This window comes from Nicrophorus vespilloides, unplaced genomic scaffold, assembly GCF_001412225.1.
Source record: "Nicrophorus vespilloides isolate i.1.1-1 unplaced genomic scaffold, Nicve_v1.0, whole genome shotgun sequence".
Taxonomy (NCBI): domain Eukaryota; kingdom Metazoa; phylum Arthropoda; class Insecta; order Coleoptera; family Silphidae; genus Nicrophorus; species Nicrophorus vespilloides.
The window spans coordinates 26672-51568 of NW_017095821.1; the positions used below are offsets into that span (position 1 = coordinate 26672).

At 30.5% G+C, this 24897-nt stretch overlaps 1 protein-coding gene across 1 annotated transcript; it reads left to right on the forward strand.

Annotated features, from left to right (window-relative positions):
• The first annotated feature begins 2230 nt into the window (after positions 1–2230).
• Positions 2231–6451, forward strand: LOC108565627. The gene is made up of 3 exons (XM_017925186.1): positions 2231–2486; positions 2838–3142; positions 5527–6451. Exons 2-3 carry the CDS (start codon positions 2840–2842, stop codon positions 5791–5793), a joined length of 570 nt encoding a protein of 189 aa, XP_017780675.1. The 5' UTR covers positions 2231–2486; positions 2838–2839; the 3' UTR covers positions 5794–6451.
• The last annotated feature ends 18446 nt before the right edge of the window (positions 6452–24897 follow it).

The following is a 24897-nucleotide window of genomic DNA, read 5'->3' on the forward strand; positions in this document are numbered from 1 at the left end:
TACTTTCTAAAATGTAATAATATTAACCTCTATTCGTACATCAAAATATAGGTATATCATTTCACAACCTAATTCACAATTTCGCCTAAATCCTGTCCAACACACTAACATAATTGTTAAAAATTTTGCCTATATTTGGTACAATAATTTTGTAACAAACTTTTTTCTTTTTATAAATTATTTACCTAATTTGCGAAAATGTTTGGAAACAATTATTTACTTTCTAAAATGCAATAATATTAACCTCTATTCGTACATCAAAATATAGGTATATCATTTCACAACCCAATTCACAATTTCGCCTAAATCCTGTCCACCACACTAACATAATTGTTAAGATTTTTGCCTATATTTATTGTAACTATCTTTTATTTTCTTTCTTAATACCAATTGATTTGAAAACAAAACAAAAATTGTAACAAACTTATTACTAATAAATAATAAATTTCTCTGTGATTCTGATGAAATTTAATCTAAATGAATTTTACCAAAATATTAATAATTATGAACGTTCTTTGTGAAAGGGTTTGGAAATAGTTTTATAAAAATTTCTAGATTATGTTTTCAAAACATATTTATTCTTTGTAAAATTAACTAATTTGAATATATTTTGATAAAAACGTATAAAGATTTTTATAAAAAGATAATTTTTGTTATTGTTTGTTGACAATATGCTTTATATAACAAGTGTACCAACTTAAAACATAGTTATTTTTATTTTAAAAAAAATATTATTAACTTTATGATTAACTTTAATAAGTTACCTTTATTGTTGTTTATGAATTATATTAAATATGTTAGATGAAAGTAAATGAGCGAAAGGTAATAAATCCGGTAATGAGACGAAAGTGTTGGCAACTAGAATAAATGAAACGAAAACGATTCGGAATTGCAAAAGTGTTATGCCATTATGAAGAGGCATTGTTGCCACGGTGATAGCAATTACGTGAACAACGGGGCGTTAAGTGTCTAAATTTTAATGAAATTAACTTGGGAATAGTAGTGGAAGTAGTCTCGTGCAGGTTTCGCGTGTTCCCTAACATTAATCCTCCCCGCCCGCTCTCCTTTCTGTTTATATTCGATTATTTATTTCATCATCATCATCATCGGATCCCTGTTCTTCGCGCGTTACAAATCGCGATTAGACATGCCATCTCGCACGTACCGAAACAGGGGAACACAAACCACATCCCTTCAGCGCGCGCCAAATTTGAATTTGTTTAAGGGTAGAAACAATAAAGGGTAATTTAATTCGGGGGTGGTCGTTGTTGCGGATTAAATGATATATTAATTTGCGTCCAACCGTAAATCAACCAAGTCATTAGACGCACAAAAAAAGGGCGAAAAAGGGTTGAGTTTTTTTTTTAATTTTATTTTTAAATAATGAAAGACAACAACATGTATTACCAACATGAAATAAAAACTGAGTTGTCGGATAGAGACACACGTTCATTTCTCCGAGAACAAAAGCGAATCGTTGGTCGGGTCCATTAATCAACACGCGCGACAGTCAGGAACGCCCAGAGTCGCGGAACCGGCCAATCACCGACCTTGTCCTAACTTATTTACAAACACCGAATCGATCCACTTCCGGTTTGGTCAATACCCACACTCACACAAAAAAATAAACGAGTAAAATCAAATTCGAATCGATGAAATAAATACAGCAATATTATCAAAATCAACGCAATCAATATGATTTCGTTAGAGATGCAGTTTTCTCAAGCATTTGAATTTAATTAAACTAGCGCCCTCTTCGAGCGAAGCACCGCAGTTCCAACACATTCAACAGCTCAGTTGGTTTGGTTGCATAAGCAAAGCTTAGTTCTCTGTAAAGCGGTAGAGAGCTGTAGCAGCGCCGCGACGCCTATCGCCGGGAAGCCACACTAGATTAACACCTGTTGCGTAACTTGGCGGGAGATTATTCGAATTTGAAAATCGAAAAAATTGTAATCAACGCAACGCGCAACGAAAACAATCCGGCGATTTCGCAACAAGCTATTTCTTCGCGTGTTTATTTGCTTCTTCTCCTTTTTTTTTTGTTGTTGATAACCAAAATCGTTATCTCCACAACGGCACCACGTGTAAAGAGAGGCACGGCGGCGTTGCCAAAATCGAATTTTCAAAATTATTTTGGAAAAAAACCATTTCGAAAAATGTTTTATCAACGTTCAAAAACGATTCGTTGAGTTTCTAAATCAGTTCTAATCACATGTAGAATTATTTAATAGGGATAGTTTATACTGTTTTGGGGGTGAAATTAGGGTTTACCAAAGGGTCTTTAACTGTTACTATTATTGGCAACGTGGCATCGGTAAGAAATTTCTACTAATCTTTTGTACCCTGTTGCTTCTTGCACAGTTGAACTTCCCTGTTAAAAGCAGTTAAAAGAAAGGACGAAACGAAAGAGCACGAGTTTCCAAGATCTATAAGAAAAGAAATTTTATTTGAAATAATTTTACGTGAAATCATAAAGAAATCAATCGGTAAGTTATAATTACAAACATTCTTAAGATTTGATTTGATTTTTGGAGGGAACCCAAAAAAAAAAAACGTAATGTGTAAAATGGCGCGTTTATAATAATTTCCATTTACTTTCTAACTGTAATTATGATTAGATTAGATTGGTAAATTAGTTCTAAATTGTGTTTTAAGTTAACTTTGAAGACTTAAAACAAAAACAACACGATTTAACGATTTGCAGTTTTCAATTTTGGCACGTCCTTGAAGTTTACATTGATTTCGCCTGTTGCACAAGAGAGGAGAGAGCGACTAGATTAGATTAGACAATTTCGTGATAAGCTCTTAATAATTTTTGGCCCGTGTTTTTGTTTCAGTTATGTCTCTGTCAGTGGCTTTCGCTCTTTCCGGATTGGGTGGCGACGATAATCTTTGGGGTGGCGATTTTGGCGAATTCTACAGAAAAGGTGAAATGCTCTTCCCTAACGGAATTCCGAAGAGCCCCAGCGTTTCGTCCATCGCGTCCACTGCGAGCTCTTCTTCGAGGTACTCATCTGAGAGCGGTATCGCATCGATGTCGGATTTGGGAAATTCGTATCAAGCTTTGGAAGAGCTAATTGACAATGTTTTCGATGAACAAGGATTTAGAATGGTTGCACCAAAAATTAAAAAGATATTACCGGTAAGCAACAACAACAAATACAACGTAATATTTCACGAAACAATCAACATTGTTATCATTTTTGCACAAACAATTTATTTATTTAAAAAACATAGTTTATTGATAATCAACTAATTTCATATCATAAACACAAATAAACGTATTTAATCTTTTTCGAACCGTATTTAACGTTTTGTTTAGATTTCTTAAATATTTACTTATTTATCATGCTTCGCACACAATAATCTTAATCAAATTCCATTAATTTAATTAGATTCACAGAGAATTTTTATAATTAAAAACATTAATTAACATTTATAAAACGATGATTTAATAATCTTCAAAACAAGCAGTTACATGTAAGTTTACTTTGTGCCAAGTAAATAAACACAAATTTAACTTATTCTTGTCTAAAAATTATCTTATCTAATGAATCATTACATTGCAGCAACTTCGTAATAAATGCTTTAAATTACGTTTATTATCAAATTTCGTTCTCTGTTTTGCAATTCACATAAAAGAAAAACGACAACAAACTTATCTAACCCATTCAAATCACACAATTTTAAATATCAATAAATAGTATTATTTCAGATATTGTAAATATCATAAATATTACGTTTATTATACATAAACAAGTAAGATTTGCGAGTTATCCAAATAACACTTTGAATCTGTATCATTAATGCTACTGTCTATTCACTAAATTTGCATTTCATGTTTGTTACAGTGCAAAAATCATTGTAAAAACTTGCATTTAAACCACAAGTTTACTTAACTCTAAAATTTAAGCACTAGATTCAAGAAGAAAAAAATGATTTTGATCTTTATGTTTGATTTTTCTTTAATTGCAAATCTTTCGTTTAAGAACGAAGTGAAAATATTTTAGTCGAAACTAAAATCTTAAGTAATTGTTGCAAAACTTAAATTTCAGATTGCAATTGAATATGAAATGAAAAAAATAAGTTATTTTTTTTATTGTAAAATTCAAAAATTTGGTTTTCTTTAAATGCAAAATTTCCATTTAAGTTTTTACTTAACTGTGATTAAGTTTTAAGCACTTGTCGTAAAATGAATTGAATTGTCGTAAAATACATTGAATTGAAATGTGGAAGTTTTAGAGAGAAAATCCAAAATTCATCATTATCTATTTTAACTGCAAAACTTCAATTAAAGTTATCAAAAGAGTTATTAATTTAATTAAAGATTTTATTTAACTCTAATTGATGTATAAACAAAAGAGACAACAAGTTAGTTAAAAGTTTTAGTTTAAAGTATGTCTTAATCAATTGTTGTAAAATTGAAATTAAAAAAAAAAAACATTGTTGAATAAGAACGTAAATTAGTTATAAAGACTTGGAGACAAAATCCAAAATTTGTCATTGATTATCTTTAAGTACAAAAAAAATAAGTCTTAAGCAATTGTAGAACTTAAATTAGAAAAACATTGTTGAATGCGAACGTAAATGAATTAAGTACTTTCACGTGTTTTTTACTGAGAAAATCCAAAATTTGTCATTGATTATCTTAGTATAGTAAAAAAAACTTCCACTTAAGACTAAAATTATTAAAATAGACATTAATTTAGTTAAAATTTAGTCAAATTCAAATTCGAATTTTTTTTTTCTATTGTCGATTGCTTGAAATAAATTTGGAATAAATAAGGATTTTGATGATTTCTTTACAGTAAATGACTTCCACTTAAGACTTAAGTCTTAAGTAGTAATAGTCAAATTTAAATTGAAAACACTTTTTTTCTATTGTTGAATGCTTGAAATAAATTAGGAATAAATAAAGACTTTGATGATTTCATTAGAGTATATGACTTCCACTTAAGACTTAAGTTAGAATTTTACTTAACTTTGATTAAGCAGCAATAGTCAAATTTAAATTAAAAACACTTTTTTCTATTGTTGAATGCTTGAAATAAATTAGGAATAAATAAAGACTTTGATGATTTCTTGAGAATGAATGACTTCCACTTAAAACTTAAGTTAGAATTTTACTTAACTTTGATTAAGTCTTAAGTAGCAATAGTCAAATTTAAATTGAAAACACTTTTTTTTTCTATTGTTGAATGCTTGAAATAAATAAGGATTTTCATGTATTTTTTACAGTAAATGACTTTCACTTAAAACTTAACTTATCAAAATAGACAATAATTTAGTTAGAATTTTACTTAACTTTGATTAAGTCTTAAGTAGTAATAGTCAAAATTAAGTTGAAAACACTTTTTTTCTATTGTTTGTTCTATTGAATGCTGTTGAATAAGTTATCAAAATAGACAATAATTTAGATTGTTTAAGTCTTAAGCTGTAGTTGTAAAATTTAAATTCAAAAAAACGTTTTTTTATTATTAAATGTGTTTGTTTTAACGAAATGGACTAATTCTTATATACTTTCAGTCTTTAAATTATCCGCTGAAGAAAGATGAAGAGGACAAGGATAAATCTGTGACGGTGATGTACCAAGGCAGAGATTTGCTGGATCTGTACAAGAACATCTCCGGAAACTCGTACACCAGATCCAATTCAGCGGTGCTCGCATGCGGCATCGGCACCTTCTACTTCGAGAACCGATCTCAGTATTCCCGTTTGCAGGGCGCTAGACCGCCACCTCACGCGATTCTCTCGTGTCCCGACTGTTCTTTCACCGAATCCAAATACGACTGAACACACTAGATGTAGATGCTATAATTGTGATACGAAGCAATATTTTTTTATATATACATACATGTTTTACTCGTTGTTTTGTTCGGCGTTACGTGTTATCTGTTTCATTTATTATTATTCATTCATTAATTAATTAATTAACTAACGCGGTTCGAATGTTCGAACCGAAGTGCGCTCAAAACCAATTAATTTATTTTCTTTATTATTTTCGAAACTTGACGACGCATCTTGGACCTCTCGGTTTATTCTGATTTTGTGCATACATATCAGCTGGTATGTATACTGGAAGCTCCAATTTGACATCTCCAAGTTTACATGCAAATGTTACTAATTGACGCCACTTATCCTACATATTTTTTTTTGGTATTTGTTTAATTATTATTTTATTTTTTTTTTACTTACAACTCGTCCGTTTCGTTTCGTGTTTTAATTTAATTATGTTGTGTTTTTATTTTACGTTGGAAGTTGTGCGAAGTCTAGTCCAGTCCTAATTACTTACATAGCAAAAATTTATTTTGTTAGAAAAATCAAAAACAAGATTGAATTTCAATCACGACTAAATTGTTGAGCCAACTTGATTGTCCGTAATGGCGGCAAATTTAAATCATTGATCACGTGATTATTATTATTATTTTTTTTTATATATAAATACGTTTGTGACTAATTATATTATAGTATTTTTTGACTGTATTACCGATTGTAATAAGAAGAAAAAAAAACAAACAAATGAAAGACTGAAGAATAAAAAAAATGTATTAATATTACGCTTTCGTCTGTTTATTTCTAGATCATAACTTTTTCCTCACCCCTATTTTATGTGTGTGCGCATTCTCTCTATCTCTGTTTCTCCTATGGAATCGTTGGTCTGTCGGCGTTAGGCGGTTTTATTACGCGTGAAATATGTAATAATCCGCCCCGCCGATATTGTTCTTTTGTTACATATGATGGGGTAAATGTATGCGGATTGTCGTAATAGTTTTATGAAAGGGCCCACAGGATTTATGCTGATAATGACAACAAAAGAACGGGGCTCCCATGTATAGAGGAGACAATGGAATAGATGCGAACCATGCACAATTTATTATCTCCTTAGGATATAGGGAAATTTTCTCTGCTGCTTTCCACTTTTCCTTATTCTTCCGAGTCTGGTTGGTTGGCTGGCTGGCAAAGCGCGCTTCTTCCCAAATCCAGCTGAAAGATATGCACGGGGATTTGCGCATCTCGAGGATTTCCTCTTATAGTTATACAGAATTCGAGAAAGAAACGTGAAGCTTTACAACGTGAGTTTGTTGTGAGTATTATCCAGTTCGGTCATTGTTTAATCGTCGTTAAATTAACGCTCGGTCATCCGATAGATGGCGCTCGTAGTCCTATCGAAAGCTCTGAAGCTCAGTATATAATACATCATCAAAAAACTTGATATAGTCAATCAATTATAAACATAATTCATAAATTTGAGCAAATCACTGGATTTCACTCAGTAAAAATTAGCAAATCACTGTTTTTATATATTATAATTTACGTATCAGTAATGTAAATAATCCATCCCCTAGTTAATCTTTGTAGTGAAATTTTCAATTTTCTTTTATAATGAGAATCATAAATCAATAATTCATAAACAGAATTATAACTTTGAGTATTTCTTTCTTAAATACTCAAAGTTTCATTTCTTCCAGTGGCAATCGCAAGCCCGACAACCGAAATCCCGGCTGGAAATCCTGACTATATCGAAATCCCGACAGTGTCTTTAATTATTATAAATTTCTACAATAACATTTCTATGGTAGTTGTGATTTTGATTGTCGGTATTTTGGTGGTCGGGATTTCGATACAGTCGAGATTATGGTAGTCGGGATTTCAATAGACGGTCTTTCGGTTGTCGGGCTTGCGATATAGACCCTATATCTTCAATCTTCCAGAATGAAAATCATGTTTAAAATTAAATAAAAGTTAAAAAGACTTCAAACTACAGACTTATTATGTAATGAATCTTCAATCTGCCCGAATAAACTTGATGGTTAAAGTTAACTAGAAGTTAAGAAGCTTTAAAATACACTCTCTAATTATCATATAATGCATTTATTAATCTTTCTTTAAACATTTTTTTTCTAAACATGTACAAATATTTTATTTTCCTTGAAACTTATTTTGTAAAGAATTTAATAATCTAAAAAAATAACTTTTCACTGGAAGATTGTAGGAATCTCTTGAAATAAATCATCCAATTACTTAACACTTACAATTACAATTACTTAAAAATATTAACTTATTTCTTGTTTTCAAATCTTTATTTTTAAGACAAATTTCACAATTTCTTTTTTCATCAGAAATTACAAATTCAATAACTATGAAATGTTAACAATATTATTAATATTTCTTCTTCAAGCAAAATTACTTTTTTTTACCAGAAATTAACAAAAGTATAAAATACTAGTTACCAAAAATATTTATATTTAACATCTAGGTCATATATAAAATCTGTTCGCTCAAAACTTGATATATATCAAGTTTTGAGCGGATGAGAATCGACAAATTTCCCAGAAACATCACAATGTTTAAAGTTTTGTTTAAATCTAAACTAAACTTTTGTAGCGTTTCCACGAATCTGTTTTAGGTATCATGCAAAGTATTCGTGAATTGGATTTCATTATTTTCAACATTTCTGTCTCCTTTTTTCTCTCCTTCTCTTTTCCATTTTCTTTCAATTCATTTACGTTTCTTTCTCATGTTCCTCTTTTTTTTTAATTTTCTCTCTCTCTCTCGTATTATTTCGTTCTCTTCTGGGCACCGGGGGATTTAGTGAATTGAAATGGAAATTGGAATTCTTTGTAGGTTCGTTAATGCCAAACACAATGAGGCATTAATTAAAAGCTCCGTTTTGTAATTGGCAAAATTAAGTTTTGGTCCGACGTATAGAAGCTATATATATATACTTATGTATAGTACGAGGGGATTCCCCGCTCGAATGGGAATCATTTATGTTGAAGATGTGTGTGTGTGGATCGTGGATAGTTTGCGTGAATGCCTTCCAGACGTCGGATTTCCACATTTATATAGAAATTCTGGACTTTCTCTCTCTCTCTCTCTGGACTTCTGTTTGTATGCAGAAGTTGAGAGGAGAGATGAAGAAGCGCGTGGACAGTGGATGAGGAGGTGGTGGTGACCACTGGGATAGATAGAACATAGGAGGCGACGGCGGTGGTGGCGGAGCGGTGAAGGCGGCAGAAGCGGTGCGGTCCTATTGTGTCCCTTTCACAATAACCGACCCATTGAACGTGCATATTAGATAGGGACGTTCATCATTTCCCCATTTATAAAGCAATCGCTTGATTATTGCATTGCATAATGGCTAGTTTTAGTTCTCGCGGTGCATAATTCCCCACCGATTATTAATCAATTATAAAATCTGATGAGCAATTTACTTACGTCTCTCCCAGGACAATTCAACAACAACAAAAACACGCAATCAGCATATCCGATGATATACTTTGATCTAACTCTTTTATCATCTTCTTTTAAAGTACATTTCTATAACAAACCATACATCTATTAATCATTTAATTCATATAAGATTACTTCAAACTTGACTTTAACTTTGATTTCTTCGTTCTTATTATAATTATTTTTTAAATAAACCATTGAGAAACTCTAGTTATCTGTTAAAATATAGTTACATAATAAATCATACATCTATATCAGCCTATAACAAACCATACATATATTAATCATTTAATTCATATAAAGATTACTTCAAACTTGACTTTAACTTTGATTTCTTCGTTCTTATTATAATTATCTTTTTAAATAAACCATTGAGAAACTCTAGTTATCTGTTAAAATATAGTTACATAACAAATCGTACATCTATATCAGCGTTTCTCAACTTATAGTTGGTTAAATTGTAATGAATCACGATTTGACAGCTGTCACTTTGGATCAAAACGTCAAAATAATATGTTATAAACAATTGGATCGCAGTACAATTGATATATTGGTTACAACTTGTTTTTTCTGGTTAGCATTCTCGTATTTTAGAACGCAGAATAAAAATAAAGTCTCCAATTCATGACATCTTTCCTTATAATATTGTTTTTTCTTTTTCAAAACATTTAAAAATTCTTACTTTTTTCTTGTGAATTGAATAATTACTACCTACCTACCTACCTACCACTCTCTCACTCCCACCCGCAATTCCGACCACCTACCGGGATTATTCCGATTCAACTTGCAAAGACAAAACTTCTCCTCTCATGATTAATCAACAAATAACAAGCAGTCATCGAGAGAAAAACGAGTTTCTAAATATTGATATTACATGTTTTATCCATGTTCTAAACTTTGATGTTCAAATCATTGACATGAAGAAATTTAGACTACAAATATATCGTTAAGCGAGGTTTCACTGTATATTCAAAATATATTAAAAAAATACACATAATAGTTGTACACAATTTCAATTTCATTTTTATCAGCGTTTCTCAACTTATAGATGTTTAAATTGTAATGAATCACGATTTGACAGCTGTCATTTTGGATCAAAACGTCAAAATAATATGTTATAAACAATTGGATCGCAGTACAATTGATATATTGGTTACAACTTGTTTTTTTCTGGTTAGCATTCTCGTATTTTAGAATGCAGAATAAAAATAAAGTCTCCAATTCATGACATCTTTCCTTATAATATTGTTTTCTCTTTTTCAAAACATTTAAAAATCCTTACTTTTTTCTTGTGAATTGAATAATTACGAAATGTTATTCATTTTTTAAATACCTTCTAAAATGACAGCTGTCACAAATCATCAAAACGTCAATTTTATGTTATATTTAGAACTTGTTTTTAGGTAAATTCAACAAAGGCTCCCTTTTTCAAGTTAACATTAACATAAGTTTACTTTTGATATTTTTCGTAATTTTAGTTGAAAAATATTAATTTTCAATATTTTTGTATTTTTTTTTCATTCATAAATATTTTAGACTAATCATACTTGTGTAAAACAATTGCAAATAATATTATTAATATTCAGTATTATAAATGTTTGTTGATTAAAGTAATATATTTTCTGAGTATGATTTGGCTGAAGACGGTCCTGGCTATAATCGCGATGATTTGTCGTGTCTCGGGATTTCGCGTGCGATGGATGAGCGAGAATAGCAGTAACAATAATAATAATAATAATATGAAGAATAAGAAACGGAGGAAACGGTGATTGAAAGTTGTGTCAAACATTGTCCAGCATTTTGAAAGGAGTCTAAAATGACTTCTTTGCATGTCACCATTGACAACAAAAGTTGCCTATTGTTTAGCTAAACAATACCATCATATCTCCTTGGTGATGAAAGGACGTCGTCTCTCTCGCGAGCACACGGTTCATCTCTATATCTGTCCTTTCCATTATCACGGCTCTCTTTATGTATGGCTCGATGCGGCATTCAGAACATAACAATGGGAAATGCGGTGACATTTTTATCGTGTGTACATAGAGGATAGAGAGAGAATCCGTTGCATGGATTCGCGATTATTGAATGTCACACGCTTTTGATGACTATCTATATCTATATATCTCTCACTCACTCACTTCTATAATATGCCTTTCGGTACCGTTGATCCCGAAAAATTATCATTTACTTGATGACAAACACAGGACAACAAACCAAAACAAAAAAATAGTTAAAAGTTAAAACAAAATATACGTCTGCATAAGCGAAAGAAAGAAGGAGAAACAAGGGTTGCCATAAATTATAGATACGCATCAACGAAACCGGAGGGGCGATGGAAATGTTGTAGCTTTCCTCTGGCTGGCGTCTTTCTCCACACCCGTTATTTTTTTTTGGCGTTTTTATTTTTCCGTCGCTTTTTGGAGGGCTCATTGTTTCCGAATCCATTGTTCATAATCAAATGAAAACCCATCTGTATCAACTGCTGCGCTCTCCCCGTTTTAGCAGGAAAATCTCGACTCGACTCCTCCTTTACACTCGATTTTCTAAAGATCTTCTCTCTTTTACCGGATATCCTCTTCTCCTACCTACCTACCACTCTCTCACTCCCACCCGCAATTCCGACCACCTACCGGGATTATTCCGATTCAACTTGCACAGACTAATCCTCTCTTCTCATGATTAATCAACATATAACAAGCAGTCATCGAGAGAAAAACGAGTTTCCAAATATTGATATTATATGTTTTATCCATGTTCTAAACTTTGATGTTCAAATCATTGAAATAAAGAAATTTAGACTACAAAATATATCGTTAAACAAGATTTCACTGTATATTCAAAATATATTAAAAAAAATACACATAATAGTTTCAATTTCATTTGTTCATTTTTTTCTTTCTCAATCATCATTGCAACAAGAAAATAATATCAAAGGAGCTTACATTAGAATTTTCAACACTCTTTTTTCTGATAAAGAATTTGATTGATTATTTCTATTATCCATTGCATAATTTGTTCAAGCAACATTTCAATGATTTATGAAGAATTAAAGCAATAGTTTTGAAAACTAATTGTAGACAAAATGTTGAAATCAAAGCAAATAAGATTCTAATTATGCCTAATTTTCTGCATACACTAAAATACTCGAAAGTCTCAATACTGATGGAAGTATTTTAAGAATTATTTGTTTTTTACTATCTACGAAATTACACATTGTGTTGTAATATTTATAACTATAATTTATTATCAAGAGATGACGCTGATTTTTAACTTCCAGGACTCGAATGAAGAAGATGTGCTTCATAAATTAGGATTCTTAAAAGTCATGAAACACGAATCAACTGCAATAGCGAATCTGTTATAGCGTCAAGGCAGTAATACTAAATATAACAAACTATTTAACTATATAGTTTTTACTAAGTAGAACATTTTTTTGTGTGTATATTTCTTTGTTCTGTGCAGACAATAGACATTTGTTTAGAACAGTTGCAAAATTGGATGTTGTTGTTGTTGTTGTTAAACGGGCTTTCGAAATTGCCATCGCATAAAAATGCATGCACAACGTAATGCAGATAATAGAAATAGAAATAATGAGATTCAATTGATTGTGCATCATGCATTGTTGGCCATTGTTGCGTTTTGCATAGTTCTTCTCCTCTCTACGTTCCCTCTATCATTTGTTATTAAATTCATTTTGTTGTTGCTGTTTTTCCATGTGTGTGTGCATTGGTTTATGTGTATGTTCGAATCGATACAATAAATGATTATGATGATGATGATAATAATAAAAATAATAATGGTTCGAATTCGTTCACAAAGCGGACAACACACACACGCAAATCAGGATGTTATTAATTGCTTCTTCAATTAATGATTCATTCATTACACAAATTGAACCAAACAACAGATTTAATTATATTTATTGCCGGCACAAGCGTCCAAGGTGAGCCATCATCAATGGACGGTTTGTTCTCGGCGCAGCACTGCGGCGGACATTGGATAAGACAGGAATTTGATTTTTTTTGTTCAATCTCAATTGTTCAATCATCATTGCAACAAGAAAATAATATGAAAAGAGCTTACATTAGAATTTTCAACACTCTATTTTTCTGAGAAAGAATTTGATTGATGGTTTCTATTATCCATTGGATAATTTGTTCAATCAACATTGCAAATCGAAAAAAAATCAAAAGAATCAAACTTCTTAAGCTTCGAAAAAGCATCGTCTTTACATTATTGTTGATATCTCGAAAAATGTTCGCTATAAATTGATTATTAAGCAACCCAATTAAAGCTCATTAAAATGTGTGCTCATTAAAAAGGAGTGTTTTTACATTTTTGCCTATATATGGAAATATATTCGATACAAATTCATTATTATGTTAGCTAAAAATTTACTCTTTAATACATATGTATCGTTTGTAATTTACTCGTACTTCAATGTCAAACTTGGTATAGTTGTATCATTTGTCATTTAGCCATAATTCAGTGTCAAATTTGAATAAAAATAAATTAAACTTCGAAAAAGTAGTCTCTGTATATGTTTGCTTATATCTCGAAAAGTATGGGTAAAAAATTATTTGTTAAATATCCAAATTAAAGATAAATATTCACCCTTTAAAACATATGTACTGGTATTGTTGTATATATGTATATTGTTGTATAGTTAAAAATTTACTCTTTTTAGATCATGTGTACTTGATGTATCGTTTGTAATTCACTGTCAAACTTGACAAAACGTTTTTACTTCGAAGAAGCAGTGTTTATAAATTTTTGTTTATAACTCGAAAAGTATTAGCAACCAACTAAAAATGCGTGTACTGGTATAGTTGTATCATTTGTTATTTAGCTATAATCAAATTTGAAGAAAAAATAATGAAGCTTCGAAAACTTTTTCGTAGAGTCTGTACATTTTTGCTTATGTCTCTAAAAGTATAGGTAAGAAATTATATGTTAAACATCGAAATTAAAGATAAATATTCACGCATTAAAACATATGTACTGGTATTGTTGTATCTTTAGAAACTTTTATGTAAGCTTCGAAAAGGTATGCATACTATACTATTTATTTGCTTTGTTATTCTTGAATATGAAATTGTTATTGATGTTTGATTGAGATCAGCTTACATTAGAATTTTCAACACTTTTTTTTCTGAAAAATAAATTAATTGATTGTTTCTATTATCCATCGGATAATTTGTTCAATTAAACTTTTTGAGCTTCGAAAAAGCAGCGTCTTTACATTTTTGTTGATATCTCAAAAAATGTTCGCTATAAATTGATTATTAAGCAACCCAATTAAAGTTAGATATTCACTCATTGAAATGTGTGCACTGGTATAGTTGTAGAATTTTTCAATTAACCGTAATTCACTGTAACTGAAGAAACGTTTATAAACTTAGAAAAAGGAGTGTTTTATATTTTTGCTTATATGTGGATATATATTCGATACAAATTCATTATTATGTTAGCTAAAAAATACTCGATGCATCGTTTGTAATTCACTATCAAACTTGACAAAACGTTTTTAAAAGAATTCGAAGAATCAGTGTTTATAAATGTTTGTTTATAACTCGAAAAGTATTAGCAACCAACTAAAAATGCGTATACTGGTATAGTTGTATCATTTGTCATTTAGTTATAATCAAATTTGAAGAAAAATAAATTAAGCTTCGAAAAAGTAGTGTGTGTACATTTTTGCTTATGTCTCTAAAAGTATAGGTAAGAAATTATATGCTAAACATCCAAATTAAAGATAAATATTCATGCTTTAAGACTTATGTACTGGTATTGTTGTATCTTTAGAAACTTGTATGTAAGCTTCGAAAAGGTATAGTTTGTTATTCTTGAATATGAAATTGTTATTGATGTTTGATTGAGATCAGCTTACATTAAAATTTTCAACACTTTTTTTTCTGAAAAATAAATTGATTGTTTCTATTATCCATTGGCTATAAATTGATTATTAAGCAACCCAATTAAAGCTAGATATTCACTCATTGAAATGTGTGCACTGGTATAGTTGTAGTATTTTTCAATTAGCCGTAATTCACTGTAACTGAAGAAACGTTTATAAACTTAGAAAAAGGAGTGTTTTTACATTATTGCTTATATGTGGATATATATTCTATACAAATTCATTATTATAAAATTTACTCTTTAATATATATGTATCGTTTGAAATTTACTCGTACTTCACTGTCAAACTTGGTATAGTTGTATCATTTGCCATAATTCAGTGTCAAATTTGAAGAAAAATAAATTTGTACATTTTTGCTTATGTCTCGAAAAGTATGGGTAAAAAATTATTTGTTAAACATCCAAATTAAAGATAAATATTCACCCTTTAAAACACATGTACTGGTATTATTGTATCTTTAGAAACTTTTATGTAAGCTTCGAAAAGGTATGCATACTATACTATTTATTTGCTTTGTTATTCTTGAATATGAAATTGTTATTGATGTTTGATTGAGATCAGCTTGAATTTTCGAAGGAAAGGAAACTAATAATTAAAATGTTTGAGGTAAGGAAAGGAATAAACGGCAAATAAATTGAAAAATATGAGTGAGACAACAACAACGAATAAAAAAAAATAAAAGAGTACAGCTTTTGTCGGGGTGGGGGGTGGCTGAATGAAGAAGAGCGATAGTGTGAGAGAGACGAGCAAAAAAAAAATCATTATCGACATTCATTTGTTGTGATATGTATTGTTTACTGGGGAACCTCTATATGTCATCGTGCACTCAAATTAATACACAATGGCCGCGGCGAGAGCGCTTTTGTTATCCCACCGCATTGTGTCCCTGTCAATTAACCTGCATTGAACGACTATTCTGGAAATATCCAAGACAATAAGCGCGCGGAGGCCTCGCATCGCCTCGCCTCGCCATCGGCCGCCCCCGCGCTCCACCCGCGAGGGGCGCCATTCCGACCGCCACCGCCGCCCCCCCATCGTCACCAAAACCACCGCTATGCCTCCCCCCCCCCTTCTCATCCGAGCACAACCGCCATTCGCGGCCGCCCGCACTAAATAATAATCTATTGATAATCTGCATTGCAACAAATTCAAATGCGACGTGAGGACCCCCGGTTTATTTGCGTTGGTGTTGGTGCGTTTCGCACTGGATTTCTATATAATTCATTATATTTTCGATTGTTGCGCCGAAACCATTGAATGCGAAAAGGGCCATCCCTACGCGCGCTCTCTGCCCATCGGGCCGCGCTTTACGACAAATCAATTTATATTATGGTTTCAGGCAATGTCCCTTTTCAATAACGCCGGTCGCGGTCTGACCGATTCCACAAATGCAAAAGCTACAATTCTTTACTTTTAATACAACTTCCACATCTCACTTCATTCAGTGTGCATCGAACTTTTCTGTCGTTCCGTAAAAAAATTAATTATTTGCTATCATTTCTATACATGCATAATAACTAAATTTTATAAGATTGAAACAATTTTGTAATATACGAAAAACCCTATTGGCAATTGGTCTTTTGATCCAAATTATTTTAAGAAACTAAATAACTATTTTAACTTTAAACCAATGATTCCCAAAGTGGTCTATATCGACCCCCAGAGGTCTATGACAACCTGCAAGGGGTTTACGTCAGCGAAAAAAAAAATTGGGGGTCCATGAAATGAAAATGGTGGTCCACGGTAGTGGATCTCAACATGCACTGATAGTACCTATTTACTTACATTATCTTATAATATAAAGATATATACATTATTTATAAAAGTAACTATGAAGTAAAAAAATTATTATATATGTTTATAAAATTGTGTAAGTTGTAAGATGTAGGCATTCGTTTTGTGGTCGCAATACATTTTGAACTTGTAAAAACCTGCACATAATGATATACCAGTATTATCTTGTTACAAGCATACGTGCAGTCTCAGAGCAAAGATCTTAATAATTATAAAGATGTCCCAATATAAATAATAAATTTACAAAGAATCAATATCAGGTAAGTAGGGATCTATCCAAAACCGTAAAAGATGGCAAGGGATCTACGACACAAAAAAGTTTGGGAACCTCTGCTTTAAACGAATAAAGTTAGCTAAAAAGTTATAAATTAGACTTTTATAATTAAGTTAGAGTTAATTCGAAAAGTTTGACTAATTTAAGAATTTTATATATTTCCTTCATTGCTAGAATGTTAACAACATTTTTATATTTGCTAGTGATATCTGCAAAAATAGATAAATTGTCGTCAATAAGTTAATTTTTTTTTGTTATAAAAGTAAATTTTGTAAAAATTTCAATGTTGGATTTGTAAACCAAATATCATAACTGTATATTAGTAATAAGTTTTCTATTTACTGCTATAATATTATTATTAGAAAAAATAGTTAAAATTTTTCTAATTTCTTGATTTAAAAAAAAAACTTTGAAAGTGTCATGTTTGAAAATGGATTAGTATTTCGCTTTAATTAATCTAATTCGTATTAATATTGAACAGTGTTTTTAAATATTTATGTAGTTTATATTTAATTTTTTTTTCAATTAATATTTTTACGTATATAAATGAAATTATCATTAATTTTCTATAATAAAAGTTATAAATTAGACTTTTATAATTAAGTTAGAGTTAATTCGAAAAGTTTGACTAATTTAAGAATTTCAGATATTACCTTCATTGCTAGAATATTAACAACATTTTTATATTTGATAGTAATATCTGCAAAAATAGATAAATTATAATCAATAAGTTAATTTTTAGGTTATAAAAGTAAATTTTGTAAAAATTTCAATGTTGAATTTGTAGACTAAATAAACTGTATATTAGTAATAAGTTTTCTATTTACTGCTATAATATTACTATTAGAAAAAAATAGTTAACATTTTTCTAATTTCGAGATTTAAAAAAAAACTTTGAAAGTGTCATGTTCGAAAATGGATTAGTATTTCGCTTTAATTAATCTAATTCGTATTAATATTGAACAGTGTTTTTAAATATTTATGTAGTTTATATTTAATTTTTTTTTTCAATTAATATTTTTACGTATATAAATGAAATTATCATTAATTTTCTATAATAAAAGTTAGAAATTAGACTTTTATAATTAAGTTAGAGTTAATTCGAAAAGTTTGACTAATTTAAGAATTTCAGATATTACCTTCATTGCTAGAATATTAACAACATATTTGCTAGTGATATCTGCAAAAATAGATAAATTATCGTCAATAAGTTATTTTTTTTTTGTTATAAAAGTAAATTTTGTAAAAATTTCAATGTTGGATTTGTAGACTAAATCTCATAACTGTATATTAGTAATAAGTTTTCTATTTAGTTTTAACATTACTATTAGAAAAAATAGTTAACATTTTTCTAATTTCGTGATTTAAAAAAAACTTTGAAAGTGTCATGTTCGAAAATGGATTAGTATTTCGCTTTAATTAATCTAATTCGTATTAATAATATTGAACAGTGTTTTTAAATAATTATGTAGTTTATATATTTTTTTTTTTCAATTAATATTTTTACGTATATAAATGAAATTATCATTAATTTTCTATAATAAAAGTTAAAAAAGTTAATTCGAAAAGTTTGACTAATTTAAGAATTTCAGATATTACCTTCATTGCTAGTGATATCTGCAAAAATAGATAAATTATCGTCAATAAGTTATTTTTTTTTGTTATAAAAGTAAATTTTGTAAAAATTTCAATGTTGGATTTGTAGACTAAATCTCATAACTGTATATTAGTAATAAGTTTTCTATTTACTGCTATAATATTATTATTAGAAGAAATAGTAATTTTTTTCTAATTTCTTGATTTAAAAAAAAAGTATTTCGCTAATAATATTGAATATTGTTTTTAATTATCTATAATTATATATAATTATCTATTAATTTTCTATAATAATAGTTATAGATTTACCTTTGTTGTAAATAAATAACGTTTAATAACAAAATTGTAGGCAAAGTGATGATGTTTTTATATACATAAAACATAATTCTTATATAATGAATGTCGAAGATAATAGATTGTAAGGAAAGTGAATATCATTTGTCTAAATAAGAAATGCGAGGTTGGTTGGTTTTCGGACAAACAAACAAAACTTTCGTTGGATAGTATGAAAGAGAAGGGAGGTCGCTGATGATGATGTACTTTTCTGTTTTGTTTAGTTTGTTAACAATGGAATGTCGGGTTGGGGTGGAATCGCGAGGGAGGTGTCCTAAAATATAACGCAAGATTAACACAATAGGTGGCTGCGCCTCAATATGGTTTGACGACCGCCGCAGCAAAAGCAACAAACAAACTGTGAAACAAAAAAAAAAGTGCAGACAACGGATAGCGAGGGGATGCTATAACGAAACATACTGTTCCGGAGGATTTATCGCCGTCGATTTGATAATTTTCAGGTGGACAAAAGGTGGATTGGGGGTGGCGACGGTTGCGGGTTTTGCGTCAGCGGTGGTTGCAGTATGAAGAGTATGAGTATGAGGAGGAGGCGGTTGGTCAGGGGGTTCGGGTTCGGTTCCCTCTCGCTCTCCGGTTGCGCGAATGTAAAAAATCGTCTCTTTTGCATACCATTTGAAAAGCGTGTCCTTTATTTACACAATTATACAGAAGTGACTTCTTTTATGCGGCATTCACGGCCGGTGCATTCGGCTATTCTTTCAGTTCCATTGTGAGCCACACGAGCATTGTGTATTGTTGCCAGCTTCCTTCTCTATGTGGCCGATGAAACGACTCTCCCGACGCCCCCCGACCCCCGCCGCCCCCACACCACACTTCACTCTCGGTCCCCCTTTTTTTCCCTATACACACTCGCACACACATATTCATATACAGACATTGAGAGAGAGAAAAAGAGAGACACATGCATACCTACACACACACATATATTCCATTATATTCTGTTCGCAGGCCATTGTCTATTCTTATGTATGAATGTATTTCCCCAAGATTTTTCCATCAAACGCAGAACGGCGAATTCGACTCGATCCTAAAGAAATTATTTTAATTATGGAATCTCTTTTTCTGGAGAGCTTTTCGAAACGCCGGTTTCCTCCTGCAATGTGCCCGAATGCATAATCAACTTGTAGATTACACAGCAACACGAGCGTTCATCGTCCCGGCGCATCCACCATTCCTGTTTCAACAACTTTTTTTAACTTGGTAATCCATTAGAAAAACGGTAAATATTACTTAAATCATCAATATTTTTTGTCTTTAGAAACGATATTAAAATGTTCATGTTTAGTTTAGAGGAATGTTAAAAAATTATTAGGATTTGCCTCCTTTTTCATCATCCCAAATCCTTTGAACACTGATCTTTGTGTTGAAATAGTTAAAATTGTTAATAAGAAAATTTGCAATTTTATGATGCAAGTTTCACAATTTAATCCTTGAATATAAATATTTTTCAAATAATTCTTTACGTGGCAAAGTACAAACTCACATATTCTTAAATCTATCATTTCGAACTGATTTTTTACATGAACATATTTCATTCCAATTAATCTAACTTTTGAGCACAAAATAACAAGAAAAATAAAGAAACTGAGCTAATGTTAGAAATTCTGCAATTCCAATAAGAAAAAACTAGTAAAATTTGAACGAATCAAATTTAAAAAAAAAAACTTACTTAATTCAAATTTTTCTAAAAGAAATTAATTATAAGATGATTTTATAATAATGAATATAGAAAATATTTGTATTAAGCTTATTTTTTAGATTTTAATAAAAAGAAATATGAGTAATTGGATCTCGAAAACCAAAATAATTTGCTCTTTAATTTTATTAAATTTTCTCTTGAAATTAAAATTTAGTGGTTGCATAACAAGCAAAATGAAAAAAAATTAGCAATTTTATGATGCAAGTTTCACAATTTAATCCTTGAATATAAATATTTTTCAAATAATTCTTTACGTGGCAAAGTACAAACTTACATATTCTTAAATCTATCATTTCGAATTGATTTTTTTGCATTAACATATTTCATTCCAATTAATCTAACCTTTGAGCACAAAATAACAAGAAACTAAGCTAATGTTAGAAATTCTGCAATGCCAATAAAAAAAAACTAGTATTTGTGATTGTTAATACAAATAAAATATCTAAAATTTGAACGAATCAAATTTAAAAAAAAAACTTACTTAATTCAAACTTTTCTAAAAGAAATCAATTATAAGATGATTTTAAAATAATAAATATAGAAAATATTTGTATTAAGCTTATTTTTTAGATTTTAATAAAAAAGAAATATGAGTAATTGGATCTCGAAAACCAAAATAATTTGCTCTTTAATTTTATTAAATTTTCTCTTGAAATTGAAATTTAGTGGTTGCATAACAAGCAAAATGAAAAAAATTAGCAATTTTATGATGCAAGTTTCACAATTTAAACCTTCAATATACATATTTTTCAAATAATTCATGAAATTTTAGCTTCAAACATTTCTTTACGTGGCAAAGTACAAACTCACATATTCTTAAATCTATCATTTCGAACTGATTTTTTGCATAAACATATTTCATTCCAATTAATCTAACCTTTGAGCACAAAATAACAAGAAACTAAGCTAATGTTAGAAATTCTGCAATGCCAATAAAAAAAACTAGTATTTGTGACTGTTAATACAAATAAAATTTGAACGAATCAAATTTTAAAAAAAACTTACTTAATTCAAACTTTTCTAAGAGAAATCAATTATAAGATGATTTTATAATAATAAATATAAAAAATATTTGTATTAAGCTTAGTTTTTAGATTTTATTAAAAAAAAAATATGAGTAATTGGATTTTTACTATGAGAATACTTTTTTTTTTAAATCTTTGTTTTACTCGAAAACCAAAATGATTTGCTCTTTAATTTTATCAAATTTTCTCTTGACATTGAAATTTAGTGATACAGTGGAACCTCGCATAACGACCAAGATGAATAGTAAGAAAAAATACAGGTATTTTCTGTCAAAATTTACAGGTTATTTAAATAATTCGATAAACACACTAAATTTTGGACTTACGTTGAAGTTACAATTTGCAATTTCGAAGGCAAGTCAAATTTCATACAAAAAAAATATAATAAATGTATATATATTATACATTTTCAATGTTAACAATAAGTAAGTGCGAATTGTTGTAACTCGAGACAATCATTATAAATAATACATATAAAAAGTATAAATTGCAAAGGAAAGTATACGAATTGTAAAAATGTAATCAACATTGTCAAGAAGCTTAAAAAGATATATTTGTTCTTTGTCAAATTACTTGGCAGTGAAAACTAAATAGATTATTTCCTTATACATGATTAGATTATGGAAACTCTTGACATTGAAATTTAGTGGTACAGTGGAACCTCGCATAACAATCAAAATGAATTGTAAGAAAAATGAGTCGCATGAGTGACGATGAAAAGGATTGAATTATCTTGTGTACACATATTATCCGGAAATTTTGGAACACGTTAAGTGAGGTTTCACTGTATATGATTTGGGAATCCACAAAATCTGATATGCAACTAATATTAGTTTGTTATGGTTTTAGTTGTATCTTCTGAACGTACAGTATAGATTAATGATATCTAATTAAATTAGTAATGCAGTGTGAGAATTTTGGATAGAAAGGGATGAAAAGAGGACCTCCACTAATTTTGCAAAACACAGGGTTCCGCGCAGAATGAACGCATATAGCTATGTGAGATATACGTGGGTGGGTGAGCGTGAGAGATGGATATAACGGGAACGCGATGGTCGTGAGGGAAAAATAACAAGAAACTAAGCTAATGTTAGAAATTCTGCAATGCCAATAAAAAAAAACTCGTATTTGTGACTGTTAATACAAATAAAATTTGAACGAATCAAATTTAAAAAAAAAACTTACTTAATTCAAACTTTTCTAAAAGAAATTATAAGATGATTTTAAAATAATAAATATAGAAAATATTTGAATTAAGCTTAGTTTTTAGATTTTATTAAAAAAAAAATATGAGTAATTGGATTTTTACTATGAGAATACTTTTTTTTTTAAATCTTTGTTTTACTCGAAAACCAAAATGATTTTCTCTTTAGTTTTATCAAATTTTCTCTTGAAATTAAAATTGAGTGGTTGCATAACAAGCAAAATGAATTGTAAGAAAAATGAGTCGCATGAGCGCGCCTGCTTATCTTGTGTACACTTATTATCCGGAAATTTTGGAACACGTTAAGTGAGGTTTCACTGTATATGATTTGGGAATCCACAAAATCTGATATGGAACTAATATTAGTTTGTTATAGTTTTAGTTGTATCTTCTGAACGTACAGTATAGATTAATGATATCTAATTAAATTAGTAATGTAGTGTGAGAATTTGGGTTAGAAAGGGATGAAAAGAGGACCTCCACTAATTTTGCAAAACACAGGGTTCCGCGCAGAATGAACGCATATAGCTATGTGAGATATACGTGGGTGGGTGAGCGTGAGAGATGGATATAACGGGAACGCGATGGTCGTGAGGGAAAGGGTAGATAGGGAACGAACGAGCAGCAGCACCAGCACCAGCACAGCCTCCGTTGGCAGTGTATTGCTTAATAATGGAAGCCGAACCGGTTGTTTCCGTTCTTCATTTGTTTCTATACGATGAGCACAAACAATCGCATGACACTAGTTCATTGTAGGGCCAACAATGGATCCGCAAAGATGGCTGCTATGTTTGTGTGGTCAGTATTGTCTGGCCATTGTGACAAGACAAAACATTGTTACAATGAACTGAAGATACGGAGAGCGCGCGGCGCGCGAGTTTGCTTGGTGGATGGATGGATGGATGCCTGCGTGTTCCTCAAATTACAATTACGACGACCGAAGATGTAACAATATATATATATATACTCAAAGCAACACACGAAAAATGAGGAAACAAAGAATGATCGTTGAAGATCGCGGTTTCTTATTTCGTAACTGCGATGAGGTGAGGTGGTGGAGGGTCTGTCTTTTGCTTTCGAGGGCTGCTGCGAGTGTTTACTGTAAAGACGGGGTTCCTGAATTTACAACTTCCTGTCGTCGAGACGGTTGCAATTAGCAACCCGCCGCCTCCGACTATACACACACACACACAACCACTCTTGCACAGATCATGCAGATACATACGTACAAAGCTTCGCGCGCGCACACACATACATCCAGACTCGTACAAGTACATGCACACACACACACACATACACATGTGACGCTGCTGCCGTTGCTGATAACAGCATGTTTGAAATGGCATTAAGCTTGCTTCTATAGTTCTATTATATGTATACAATACTGAATACAACACTATTGTATTCATTGTATGTTGTATTGTAGAATCTTTGTCCCTTTATAATATTCATCTGTTCACAAAAGCGCCACATCGCGAGAGTTATCTGCCGCGCGCCATTGATCTATATATTTTATTCCATTTTATTCCCATCCGAAACATCCAAAATTGAATTATTTTTACACTCCGCGTCGAGCATAAAGGAACCAAATAAATAGCGCGACAACAAAGAAAAATAAATACACACGTACACAATGCACACACATACATTCATAAAAAAAAAGTGTGTGTGTGTGGATATGTGAGAGAGAAAACGAGAAAACCAAACTATAAAATAAAAGTGGATATGATAATACAAATTCAATTCACCTAGTGTTTGTTTTTCATCATTTAAACTTTAATTATAAACTGCAATAGA